The 13,464-nt window shown below is 38.1% G+C and overlaps 1 protein-coding gene across 1 annotated transcript in view; it reads left to right on the top strand.

Moving 5' to 3' along the window:
* The window catches only part of LOC148071292 (plexin-A2-like), a 134,034-nt gene that overhangs the window by 115,533 nt on the left and 5,037 nt on the right, over window positions 1–13,464 (top strand). Inside the window, exons 23-31 of the mRNA XM_087800334.1 lie at window positions 2,051–2,117; window positions 3,698–3,844; window positions 5,501–5,660; window positions 7,597–7,700; window positions 9,675–9,771; window positions 10,334–10,533; window positions 11,143–11,312; window positions 11,410–11,622; window positions 11,979–12,129. Of these exons, the coding sequence (XP_087656460.1) occupies window positions 2,051–2,117; window positions 3,698–3,844; window positions 5,501–5,660; window positions 7,597–7,700; window positions 9,675–9,771; window positions 10,334–10,533; window positions 11,143–11,312; window positions 11,410–11,622; window positions 11,979–12,129 (1,309 nt within the window). The remainder of the gene's footprint in view (window positions 1–2,050; window positions 2,118–3,697; window positions 3,845–5,500; window positions 5,661–7,596; window positions 7,701–9,674; window positions 9,772–10,333; window positions 10,534–11,142; window positions 11,313–11,409; window positions 11,623–11,978; window positions 12,130–13,464) is intronic.

Raw genomic sequence — 13,464 nt, 5'->3', positions numbered from 1 at the left:
ACTTATCTTCTGCGTGCCACTCATGAAACATTCAGTCGTTTCTCCCCCGTCACCTCTTCTCTCCTCCTTCCTCTCACCTCGCTCGCTCTTTCTCCACCTTCAGTTATCCCACTATTGTTTCCTCAGCGCCGAGACTGGCCTACTGAATCTTTCATGAGGTTTTTTTTTTTACCACGTTTTTAGAGAAAGAGGCAATGCTCATTAAATGTAGGGACGACTTCACTCGAACAACAATAACTTGTGCAGGTCTTGCAAAAAAGAATGGTGAACTTAATGGGGTGGCACCTGCAGAACAGCTGTTAAAGAGGTAGTTCACCCAAAATTCACATGTAAATCGCTTTCTACTAGGGGAGTAAGAAAATATCGATATAACGATGTATCACAGTATTTCTATTTCCGATATTGGATCAATATTGAATAGCATTGTATCGATATTTAAAAAAAAAAACTTTTTATTTTATTTCAAAGTTATTATATGGTTTATATTTCAATAGCGTGTGTATAAAAGACAATAATCTGATGTTTTATTTTACAATTTACACTCAAGTTTTCACAGTGTTTATTCATTTGTGTGCTGCAATTAAACCTCCAAAAACTAGTTGGCAAAATTTGTCATTTCCACCTTGCCAAAGTTACAACAAAACCAGCGAAATGGCAGCAATGAGTGAAAAAGAAAGGATATATCAGGCCCCATTAGCTTTTTAAAGCTGATTTTTGGACTTACTTTGACTTTAAAACAGAGTTTAAATTTAAAAAAAATTAAACACTGACAGATACTGGACCAGGTCGAGACTGTTATAACTTCTTGTATTCTTAATTTAAGTTAACATTTTTGTTAATATTTATAAAAAAAAACTTTCCTACAAGCACTTGAACATTTGATTAGATAAAATAATGTGTTTGTTTTAAGATCCAGAAAAATATTGTTGTTCCTACAGCATCATAATATCTCTCAATATATGGTATCCTCACACATGTATCGTGATACGTATGATGTCGCCAGATTCTTGTCAAAACACAGCCCCATTTTCTACTCACCTTCTGGGGTTTATTTTAAGAGTTTCTGTTTCTTTTTAGAGTTACAGGTAGAAATGTACGTTTATTTGATGCTCGCAAACAAAGGCTTACTTTTCTTTGTCTAAAAAGAGACACTTAAAAACATCCAAGTACCTCCATACCGCTCGTCTGTAACGTTCCACTTGTACTGAAGCCCAGACATAAGAAATTGTCCGGATAAACAAACAAAAAAAAGTCAATTTTTTAAGATTGTTTGTAGCAGGAGCTAAAAGCTAACATGCTACACAGACTAGTGTCAACCGTCTACACTGGGAATTGGCGTGATATTTACTTGTTTAATCCAGGAACTTTCTCATCTTACTTTGGGGCAAAAAAAATACCCTTAACTGCCAGAAAGACTCTCAATGTGCCATGCTATGGAACCCTGTCCCAGGTGTCCCTCAAGTCTTACCCTAAGTAGCTGGGATTAGCTTAAACGTTCTGCAACAAACATTTTAACATGTCCGTTTTCACCTAGATGCATTTTGTTTGGGGATTTATGTATATCTGGAGAGCCACAAGTGAAACCCAAGACATGGATCTCTATATATCTCCTGAAACACCTTGGCGGGTTTCCCAGGAGAACTGGGAAGCCTCTTTGCAGGGACAACATGAGTGGATTTAAAGGCGCATCACTATAATAGCTCAACCCTTTTAAGATAACCGCACATGATTGAGACGATACAACAGGTCCGTATAGAAAATGCATTAACTGCAGATCCTAGGAGCAGGAAAAAAAAAATCAACTTTTCACAGACGTATAGGTTTACGTTACATTGTGACCCAAATACGCTCCGGCACCAGAAGCACTTAACTGGGAGAAACGTCTCTAAAGAGTGCATAAGAAGGACATTTCTTCCAGTAATTTCCAAGTGTCAAGTTTTTTTCCTTGTACCCAGCAATGGGGTACTTTCCTTAAATTGTACCAGAAGCACTCAAGTGCCCTGGAGGATATATTTCGCTAACAAATGACTGTCTTTATCTTGCCCTACAGAACTGAATCGGTGGCTGAAAAGATGTTGACAAATTGGTTCGCCTTCTTGCTCCACAAATTCCTCAAGGTAAACATGCTACAGGTGTCAAACTTAATCACACAAGGGGCCACAATATTTTAGCAAACTATGAACTGGGCCAAACATGAGTATTGCTTAACTGTCTTTTTATTTTTTAAGGCTCAACTACATTTTTAATTTCTTTGTTTTTATCAAACACATTGTATTCCTTTCATTACAACACCAGTTGTTCTCCTATTGTTATTCTCTGTACACTTGTCGATATTCATGACCTGTGTTCCTTATCTTTTCTTAAAACTTTTTATTTATCCATAATATTCATATTTTCCTGCAGAAGCAAACTTATAGTCTCACAACTTCTAAGTATAGAATAATAACTGATAAGAAATGTATTTTAAGAGGAGCGATAACAGAGACTGTGAAATAATGCAATGTTTATTGTGCTAGCAGCTATGGTTTCGCTACTTTCATTCATCATGTTTGTGTCAACATAAAAATAATTCTGATTCTGAACATCCAGTTTTTAACAGTGCAGCCAATGCAGAAGCGCTGCATGCACTAGCGCAAACTTTGAAATAAGAAAACTATAAATGATAAAGTGAACTATAGACATTAGCTGTTAGCTAGAACAGGTCCCTCCACAGTCGCTTAACTACTGATATGTAATACTAGCTTTCAAGAAGTATTAAAACCTATTTCCCCCCCATACTCAATAGTTTGCTGTAGGGTTTTCTGAAGTACAGTGGTCCCTCGTTTATACCTTCTAAAAATAACCGGCATAGACAAAATTCAAGAAGTAATCAACTTCATTTTTTACAATTATTATACATTTTAAGGCGGTATTATACACGTTTTAAGGCGGTAAAACCTCAAACCATAACCTTTTTTACACATTTCTCAGACAGGCATTAACATTTTCTCACAGTTCTCTCTTATTTAACAATAGCAAAGTTCAAACTTTCGGAGATTAGGAAAAAAAAGGACAGTAAAAGTAAATAGATCAAAGATCAAAACCTGTTTTCAGCCTTTCTGGCGTCTTGACTTTAGTTAGACCTGCCGGTTTTTAAAAACTAAGTTCCCAAGCTTAGCTGGTTCGTTCAGTAACTCACCGTCCATTTCAAACTTGTCACAGGAGTCTTCTGTTGAACAACAACTTCTTTTGTTCAGCTTGACTGGTTTATTTTTGGAACCACCGAACTTCTCGAAAGACACACGAACACATGCAGCTGCTTCGCTCGCCTTCTCACAATCACAACAAAATGCACGCACACATGCCCCTGACTACACCACATCCACAACTCACAATACCACCTTATTAAGGGGGAACACTGGCTGGTAACACTTAGCCAATCAGGACGCAGAACACAATGCACGTTCATACTGTACACTGTAAAAAAGGATGTTAAATTACACCCAAAAAAATCAGCTATAGGTGAAGCGTGATATAGCGATGGACCACCGTATACACATCAAATCAAGCTGTGGCACTACAAATAAAACCTAAAGAAGAGCAGAAACTTGAATCTCATGACTTCTGATGCGTCACGCTCTAATTCCCAGGATTTTGTTTTTCTATTCCCCTTCCACCACCTTCCCCTCTAATCCCTTGGTTCTCTTCCAAACAATAGGAGTCTGCTGGTGAGCCGCTCTTCATGCTGTTCTGTGCCATTAAACAGCAAATGGAGAAGGGGCCGATCGACTCAATCACCGGAGAAGCCCGCTACTCCCTCAGCGAGGACAAACTCATCCGCCAGCAAATTGAATACAAGACACTGGTGAGTCACCGAAAGTTGAAAAATAATGTCCTTGTTAAATACTAAAGTCTACACAGACCAGTGTTTGTTAAAGCTTATTTTCTTTTGCATTATTCAATATGTGGAAGCTTGTTTTTATTTTAACCTCTCACATGGAGACTGTGCTGTGTGTAGGGATGCATGAGACGTTCAGTACTTGACTCTTAAAGTTCTTCAAATTAATTACAAAAGTCAGCAGGATGCAGTGAAGTGAACATAAGCTGCAGCATGTTACACTAATAGTACTTAAAAGCGTGTTGTCAAATGCATTGTGGCATTAATTTTAGAGCGCACAGGCACATAAATTATCATTTCTTTTGTGACTTTTTTTTTAATGCTTCATTCGGGCGTTAATTTAAACGTAAGCCTACTAAAAAAAATGAATTCCAAGTGAAGATTAAGTCGTAAAATAAAAAGAAGGAGAGAGTCAACGAAAGCACCACAATTAAATAAATACATATTTAAAATATATATATTTATTTCTTAATTTATGATGTCTTAAAATCACTAAAAGTGACAATCCATTTTATTTCTCCTGAATCCGATTTAGTATTGGTGTGGCACAGTTAAAGGGCTGTGACCTTTAATAAAGTTCGGCACAATTATAAACTTGACTTAAAGGGATAGTTCACTCAAAAGTTTTCAGAGTAATCTCTGTCATTTTGGGGAAAAATGGTCTTCCGGTTCAAACAAGCAACATCTTTAATGGTTCATAGTTCAATATCGTGTTTTAAAAACATTTAACTTAAAAAAAGGAAAATATTTTTATTTTATTTACAATTGACATGTAATTATTCTGAATTAAAAGTTATAGTTTGCAGTACATAATAAAATAATGAAATAAGATAAATGAACAATAGAAAAAAAATGAACCACAGTTTGTTCATTTTTGTGCAGCAATAAAACTTCTGGCCACTAGATGGCTGGATCGCAACTAAAGGAAAAGTCCAATTTCGCGAGATCGTTGCAGTGACTGAGGACGAGAGGATACAGTCGACTCCAGCATCTTTTAAAGCTTGTGTTTGGACATATTTTGATTTAAAAACGAATGAAAGCAGGTACGACTTGGTCAAGAGTCATGTGGTCTGTAAATTCTGCAACACCAGAGTCAAGTACACAATATAGTACCTCTGTACCCATATTGTGATATGTATCGTATCACCAATACACAGCCTTATTTGAAACTGAGTGAATATAAATCTTAAAAGGAAAACGAACAAATGACAATTCAATATTTGCTTTAATTCAAAGAGCTCTAGTTGAAAACTTCTATCGGCAAAAAACCAAACCTGCTTCTTCCTGCTTTTAAATAAATCTGGCTGTCTTCCTGCACCAGCCTGTCAGAATAGCTTCCCCCCCAAAAGGCTTCAAGTTCTGAAGCAGAGCCAGCCAGCGACAGGACGACACCTGTCTGACGGCGGTGTCAGAGCGTCTCTGCGGTGGCTCCGTTTCATTACCTCTTTTAATGCTCCTGCTGGAACTGCAGCGTCACATCCTGGAGGTGTGAAATTACATTTCTGGCCACGATCCTCGCCACCTGGGGACTTTCGCCGAGGCTCAGCTAATGAAAGGGGCTTTGAACGCCAGCAACACCTTCTTCCTCTTAGTATCTCAGCTTCTCTCCCTCCATCTCCCCAGACGCTGAGCTGTGTGAACCCGGACAATGAGAACAGCCCCGAAATCCCCGTCAAGGTGCTCAACTGTGACACAATTACCCAGGTGAAAGAGAAGATCCTGGATGCCGTGTACAAGAATATGCCGTACTCTCAGAGACCACGAGCTGCAGACATGGACCTGGGTGAGCACTTGGAATGTTGTTGAGCCTTACAGAGATTTTTTTCGGTTTTGTTAGATTTATTTTCCCACACAAGTTACAGAGTGGGTAATTGGGGATTGTTCAGGCAGAAGAAACCAAACTTTCAAAAAGTTTGGTTTATTTTTAGTTTTATTTAGTTTTTATTTTTTATTTTATTTAAGTATCATCTTAAACATGATGTAATTCAATGAAATTCAGTTGACTATATAGGCGCAGTATCTAGGGCTGCTCTACCATACGAGAGTCGACTTTGGTATTTGCTACTTTGCTAGCCTGTAAATTCATCATGTTTGTGTCAACATAAAAATAATTTTGAAATAATTGATTGATTATGAACAACCGGTTTTTAGTGCAGCCAACGCGGAAGTACAATTTCATCAAGTGTCCAAAAAAATGTACTTTATACTTAAAAAACCCATTTATATGGTTCTTACTTACGCTTTACACTAAGTTACCCATTCACCCATTCATACAGTCAAACACTGATGGCAGTAGGCCGCGATGCAGCGCGCCAGCTGAACCATCAGGAGCGATCAGTGTAGTCTTGCTCAGGGACACAACGCCACAATCTTGTCCGGAACTGGGATTGAACCCGCAACTTCTCAGACCACGAGTCCACCACTCTACCGTCTGAGCCACGACGCCTGGCTTTGGTCTTAAACATACATTTCTCAACCAGCACAAACTTTGGGGGGGATTTATTTATTTTTAATATTTGACATGAGTCACTTTTGACCAGGTTTGACTTCATTAGCTGGGCTACAACCACTAGCACTGATGACATAAAGTAATTATCACAATTAAAACTTGCATTTTGTTTCTACATCATGGAAGAATGATGCTAAAACTGTTTAAATGGACAAAGTGTTAATTACTGTAAGTTTGCAAAATCATGTTCGAAGCTCCACAAGAAAAAATCCAAAGTCACAATTTTGAGAAGAAAAACCTTGACATGATGAGGATTTGAACAAAACCAAGCACATTCTCTTTCTCCAGAGAAAGTCAAACACACAAAGCAAAGACAGTTTTGACTGGTTGATAACAGAACAGACGCCGCCGGCTGAGTTAAATAAATGTTGAAAAAGATTCTGACAGATTAGAGACTTTTTTGGTAAATAAGTGAAAGGTTTTAAGACACAAATGATGTGTTTTTTTTCCAGTTCAGCTGCAGAGAAAATCTCCTGAACTTGCCATTAAAATTGAATTGTAGATGTAAAAAATAATACTGTGTTTCAATTAATTAATCAATTAATTTGTCATTATTTAAGGGATCTTAGCCTTGATAACAAACGTCTCACAAGCCTCTTTGTTATAAATAGGGTCCTAAACCATGTTTGGTATTCAGGGAGTGTTGGATTCGGCTCCGCTTGATGACATTAGAGGCCACAACATCAGTTTTTAGGGGGCGACTTCTTCATAAAAACCCATTATACCTCTTCCGTGTGTTGTTTTCCCGCTAACTGCTTATCAACTCTGACGTTAACCCTCTGTGACAGCCCGGCGTCTCTCCGGCTTACGCCCACAACACGTCTCCTGTTGGCAATGAATCGGCACAAATCCAGCAGAGAAAGGAAACCTTGAATGTGGAGTTCAGATTGTGCTTCAGGTGTAAAGGTTTATACCTTCAGGGGCTTTTTAAGGTGGGAGGGGTAGGGTGCGGATTTGCAGCAGATCAGTCTCCGCTTGTTAGTTTGGGCAGCTTAAGTACCCGTGAAGACACGAGTGTCGTCTGATTCTTGTCCCTCGGCTTTAATTGCCTGGTAGAAATACAGAAAAACGGGCGACGCCGGCTGTCTCTCTTCGACACTTGACAACTTGAAGAACAAAAGGATCTTGTTTTGTGGGGGGAGAAAAAACAGGAGACAGTTGAAGGTTATTGGAGCGTCAGGCTCACTGATGATTGTGGTTTCCCATTCAGAGTGGCGTCAGGGTCGGACGGCTCGTGTGGTCCTGCAGGATGAGGACATCACCACCAAGATCGAGAGCGATTGGAAGAGACTGAACACTCTCATGCACTACCAGGTTAGTATTCAATCCAGCTGGAGATTAGGAACGGACCTCAGATTTTCTCAACATATAATGACATCTGCTAATTTGCCATTTCCTATCCTCTATGTTAGGAACCAGAGGGAAAAAAAACATTGATTTCAAATACTTTTAAATGTTTTCTTTTCAATCAAAATGTCCTTGATTTAATACTAAAAATCAGTGGCCCCAAACCTCTGGTTCAGGGACAGGTATTGGTCCATGAGGCGTTTTTTACTAGGACGCACAAGATAAAAATATTCATATAATTTCTATTGTGCTGTTTTTAGCGTTTTTGTTTTGAAAAATGGTGGTATTTAATCTGTAGTCACTTTATTTTGTGATTCATGATACATCAAGACACTTGTTTCATTCAAATCTAATCCAAAAATGAACCTATATCAAACTACTTTGAATTATTTTTTACCGTTTTTTCATCCACAGTCCAAATTATGGGTTTGCTATTTAATCGGATAATTACATAATTTTGAATCAAATCTTCGAAATCTACAAAGATAGATTGTGTAACATTGTCTATATTTTAGATAATTTGGTTCACATTAAAGTTACAATTTTTTTTTTGACCAGTTTCTCTAATATACATTAAGGGATGTTTAGGTTAAGATAACTGGACCCTATGAAATCAAATCAATTATCAAATTGTGTTGAAACTTGCCTGCTTGAGACCTTGGGTACTGCTTGGGATTGACTATGGTTATCAATCGTCCTTTACGCCACTCAAAAAACAGTGTGGTATGTAAAAGTCTGGTTGTATTTATGCTAAATTATGTTTTTTTATGCAAGATATTTGACAAAATCTATAATAATAGATGATAATAAATATCATTAAGTGCATAATATTGATAAAAAATAAATTGTTCGAGTAAAACAATTTCAGTTCAATAAATAAATCAATAAAGTTCTACCTACCTACCTACCTAAAAAGGTGCTAATTGTAAGTGGGGGATTGTTATTTGTAGAATTTCAAAAGTGTAGATCTTCTTAAACTTTCATTGAAACACATTTCCATGATGGAAATCATTTTAAATGATATATTTACCGATCTGGGTTAGCAATTTGTCTACAGTGAACGTATGAACAACTGACCGAGTTTATAACATTTATATTTACATCACTTTCAACCTTTCAGTCACAAACGTCTGAGTGAATTTCATTTCCTCGGGCTCTGGATCACACCTACGTTCATTTTCTGGTGCTCAACTCTGATGTTAGTTTTCCTCATAAACATTAAACTTATAACATCACTCACTGCTGAATCAAAAATATAACAGCAATACAAGACAATACAAGTTAGCGTTAAGCACTATTTTGACAACAATCTGTCGTGGATTCAAACATTGTTTATACGAGCCCTTCATGTGTGGAGACGATTTGTTTGTGAATGTATATTGTGTATTCATTTTGTATGACAGGCTGAAAACTAAACGTATTTTTATTGAGGAGTCCATAACTGGCACTCCTTCAACAAAAAATAGGAAATGGAATGCAAGGACAATCTACTTGTAAATTGTTACTGGATAGATTTTGGTTGAAGTAGCACTGGGTAGTTTTTTAGTACCTTAATTTTTTAGTAATAAAATACGATGTTTTGTGTGATTTTGAAACGTGTTTTTTTTTTTAGAACAGACTGTAGTTAGTGTTTGTATTTCATTATATGGACATTTTCAGGGTTAAATATTTGGTCAACACTATTCTTCTTAAACTATTTCCTACACAAATATTTTGAAATGCGAATGGAAGTTGTTACTGTACCCTTTGAGTTAGTAGAATGTAATTATTTGTTAACCACGAGACAACATACGAGAATTCACTTTAGAATCAAGAGTCCTTGAAACAGTGCGACTCATGATGCAGCACAAACACTTCATTAATGACGGCTCATATCTCAAATCTCTCCTCGAGCCCACCTACACGGGAAATAAAAAACTGACCCTACCTTTTGTGCTCCAGGTGACGGATCGATGCGTGGTGGCCTTGGTGCCCAAACAAATGTCGTCTTTCAACATTCCTACCTCAGCCAGCTTCCCCAGGAGCATCAGCAGATACGGTGAGCGCTGCGGAAAGGGAAAGTGAAGAATGGCCTTTAATTTATGGAACGTGTGTTTGTTGGCACGGATACAGAGGTGGCTTAATCATAATAATGGTGTTATTGTGCTGTTGAGAAAAAAAGAAAAAAAAAAAACGGGAAGGAAACATGGCCGGTCGAGGTGGATGAATGATGTTAGAGCTTCACTTGTCGCATTCAAGGACAGTTCAGCAGTTAACGCTTGGTCATTGTCAATCCCGTTACCTTGTGCCGGTATAAGCCAACACCAGAAATGTTTAGGGAAATGAAACACTCAGTACTGGTATAAATCTTAACACGGACCATGGTGTTAATGGATAGGCTACAGATACTATAGATGAATGGACATGCAACACATCTATAAAAGGTAATCTCTTAAGATACCAGATACCCCGTTTTGTCACATATGGTGCAGAAAGTGAATGAATAAGGCACTGTAAATACACAAGGCAAAGTAAATCGTTCAGAGGTAGAAACCGAGAGTTGAAACACAGTTGGTAACCCTGAACTCACTGCTTTAAAGAAACAACATTTTCCCCTTCAGGTGTGGACGTACCGTTCCGTTCTACCCCGACCAGCCCGGACAGCCCGCACTCCCGCGTCCCCATGCTGACCCCAGACCTGGAGAGTGGGGTCAAAGTTTGGCACCTTGTGAAAAACCACGACCATGGCGACCAGAAAGAAGGAGAACGAGGGAGCAAGATGGTGTCGGAGATTTATCTGACCAGGCTTCTGGCCACAAAGGTATTTGATTAGTTTGTAGGGCTGTAGCGATTGACTTATATCACTATACGAGTCGATATATTCCGCTCACGATACACTATTAGTGAACTTTAGTGACATCTTGTGATTGTTCCACCCTTTTTTGGATTAATTCATAAAGCTGGCTGTATCCTCTAGTCCCTATTCGGAAACTCAAAGGATTTGATTGCTCTTTAAGCAGTCGAGGACTGCTGCCATTTAACAACTGGAAGTGTAATTGAAATACCAAAATAAACAGATGCTGTGAATATTTGAACTGTGAACACTTTATTGAAATATAAACCATAAGAGAACTATGATAAAAAATAAAATAAATAATAATTATAATAAAATGTGACTTAAAGGCAAATAAAAAATATATATATTGATATTGTATATATCGATACAGCATCAAAAGTGGAGAAAGACTCAAATAATTCAGTATTTGGGGTCAAAAACCCGAAAGTTTTCTCATATTTCACACACTCCACAAACTTCTAGTGAAAACAAAACAGTTTAATGTAACAAGAAATCCATTATTTACAACATAATGGTCCATTGTTAGCTCTAGAATTTTGAGATTTTTTCTTTAATCCATGTGTGATTTTTCAGGGTACGCTGCAGAAATTTGTGGACGACCTCTTTGAGACTCTCTTCAGCACCGTCTGTCGGGGAACCGCGCTTCCTCTCGCCATCAAGTACATGTTCGACTTCCTGGACGAGCAGGCGGACAGACATGGTATCCACGACATGGACGTCCGCCACACATGGAAGAGCAACTGGTGAGATTCTCGATGTTAAAAGATGAGTAAATCCAGTTCCAAAAGAACGTAATTAACTCATTTACAACATCTTCTTCCCTCTAACTTTTGTCTGCAGTTTGCCTTTGCGTTTCTGGGTGAACGTGATCAAGAATCCACAGTTTGTGTTCGACATCCATAAAAGCAGCATTACGGATGCTTGTCTGTCCGTCGTCGCCCAAACCTTCATGGACTCTTGTTCAACCTCTGAACATCGTCTTGGTAAAGACTCGCCATCCACCAAACTTCTGTACGCCAAGGATATACCGCACTACAAAAGCTGGGTGGAAAGGTATGATTGTTTTTTCCCCCAAAGTCTCAGATGTAGGCCTTTCCTAAATATTTGGGAGATATTGGTCATGACTCCAACGTCACTAGAGAAAACGGAAATAACGGAAAAATACAAAAGGTATATTGTGAAAAACTAGTAAACGCATTTCCTTCTGCACAACTGTGAGTAACACGACACCACGTATTTCTGGCGACACAATCGAAGGCGGACATATCTAGAAATTTTCCAGCTGACATCTTTGATCTGCAACATCTAACACTCGTCCGCCGACCCGCGTTGAAGCGAGAAGTTCAGACATGCTTGACCTAGTCCGAGACGGTGACCGTGTGTGTGCGTGTGTGTGTGTGTCGTCGCAGGTACTACGCGGACATCAACCGCCTGCCTGCCATCAGCGATCAGGACATGAATGCCTATCTGGCTGAGCAGGCTCGCCTCCACTCCAGTGAGTTTAATGTGCTCAGTGCCCTCCATGAGGTCTTCAGCTACGTCAGCAAATACAGCCAAGAGGTGAGGAGGTGGAAAGAAACATCCGGAAACTGTGACATGTAGCTTTGTTTTATTGACACAAGGTCTTCAGGGGGACATGTATGCTTGTATATAAAAATAAGTTGTAAGGTAGGTTAGAAAAAGTTTACTTCATGAGCAGACTCTTTATTGTAACAATAATTTCTGACCTCTATTTTTTGCAAAAGGGCTGAACAGACCATTAAATGTTAGTTACATTCTACATCCCCATCTGGATCTAAAAACCTTGTGAAGAATCTATCACTTTTTTTCACATCTTTTCGAACACCACTGCCACCTACTGTCCCTTTGGGCTAATTTAAAATTATTTACAAGCTTCTAGTGAAATTTTAATCATCAATCATAAAATAAAATATATATATAAAATTTGTTTCCCTTATAATATGTTTGATTCACATTTAATTATAAATGTTTCCTAGAATGTTTTTTTTTTCAATTACTCTAGAACATTGTTACCACTAATTTGTTTATCATTATTTCCTAGCGATGAACCTTCATGAAGCAGTGTCTCTATCTTTAGAGTCCACTAGATGGCGGTCTCAGCACCATTTTCCTTTTTTTGTAAGAACCGTTCTAATGAAAAATCACATCATTTTGAAGGCGCCACCTACTGACCTTTAAAAACATGACAATGCTTCATGAAACTGCATCAGCCCATCACTATTATTCATTCATATCATTCATTATACCTCATATTTTTGAATTACACTTAATTGACACTTCATTTCCTGTGCCTATTCAATGTATTTCCATCGACCAAATACCCTTTTTAAAATCCTTTTTTTTTGTAAAACAGTTTCCCCTCAAACACAAAACAAACCTTCACCCCTTTTTTATTGAATTGTAGGTAAATGTTTAAAATGTAGTTTTATGTTGAGCAATAGTTAAAGAACTGTTTTCTTTGAACACCTTTAAAAGATAAATTGTCTCACAAGCGTCATACGGTTCTTGGTTCCTGCGTCATCATGACTGAATGTAACAAGCAGCCATGAAGAAGCGAAAGATAAAGTACCACTTAATCTGTTTCTGTGACTGAGTCTGAACGCTGTTTCTACCTAATGTTTACAACAAATCCCCACAAAAAAACATTAAAAAGTCAGACTCAAGATGCAACTTAAGATCTTCATTTCATGAAAATGAATCCTACAGACATGTCTGTAGTGAGCACAGTGAGAAGTTTATCTGCTAAAGAGGGAAAAATCTCCCTCCAGGCCTACTCCACATCAAAGCGGAGCTAAAAGGATAGTATTTTGGATTCTCATCTTGTTGCAGTGAATCTGCTTCATGCGTAGAGATTAGGGGTGTGTATTGTCATGA

Source organism: Callionymus lyra, chromosome 10 (assembly GCF_982586985.1).
Source record: "Callionymus lyra chromosome 10, fCalLyr1.hap1.1, whole genome shotgun sequence".
NCBI lineage: Eukaryota > Metazoa > Chordata > Actinopteri > Syngnathiformes > Callionymidae > Callionymus > Callionymus lyra.
This window is presented reverse-complemented; position numbering and strand designations above follow the sequence as displayed.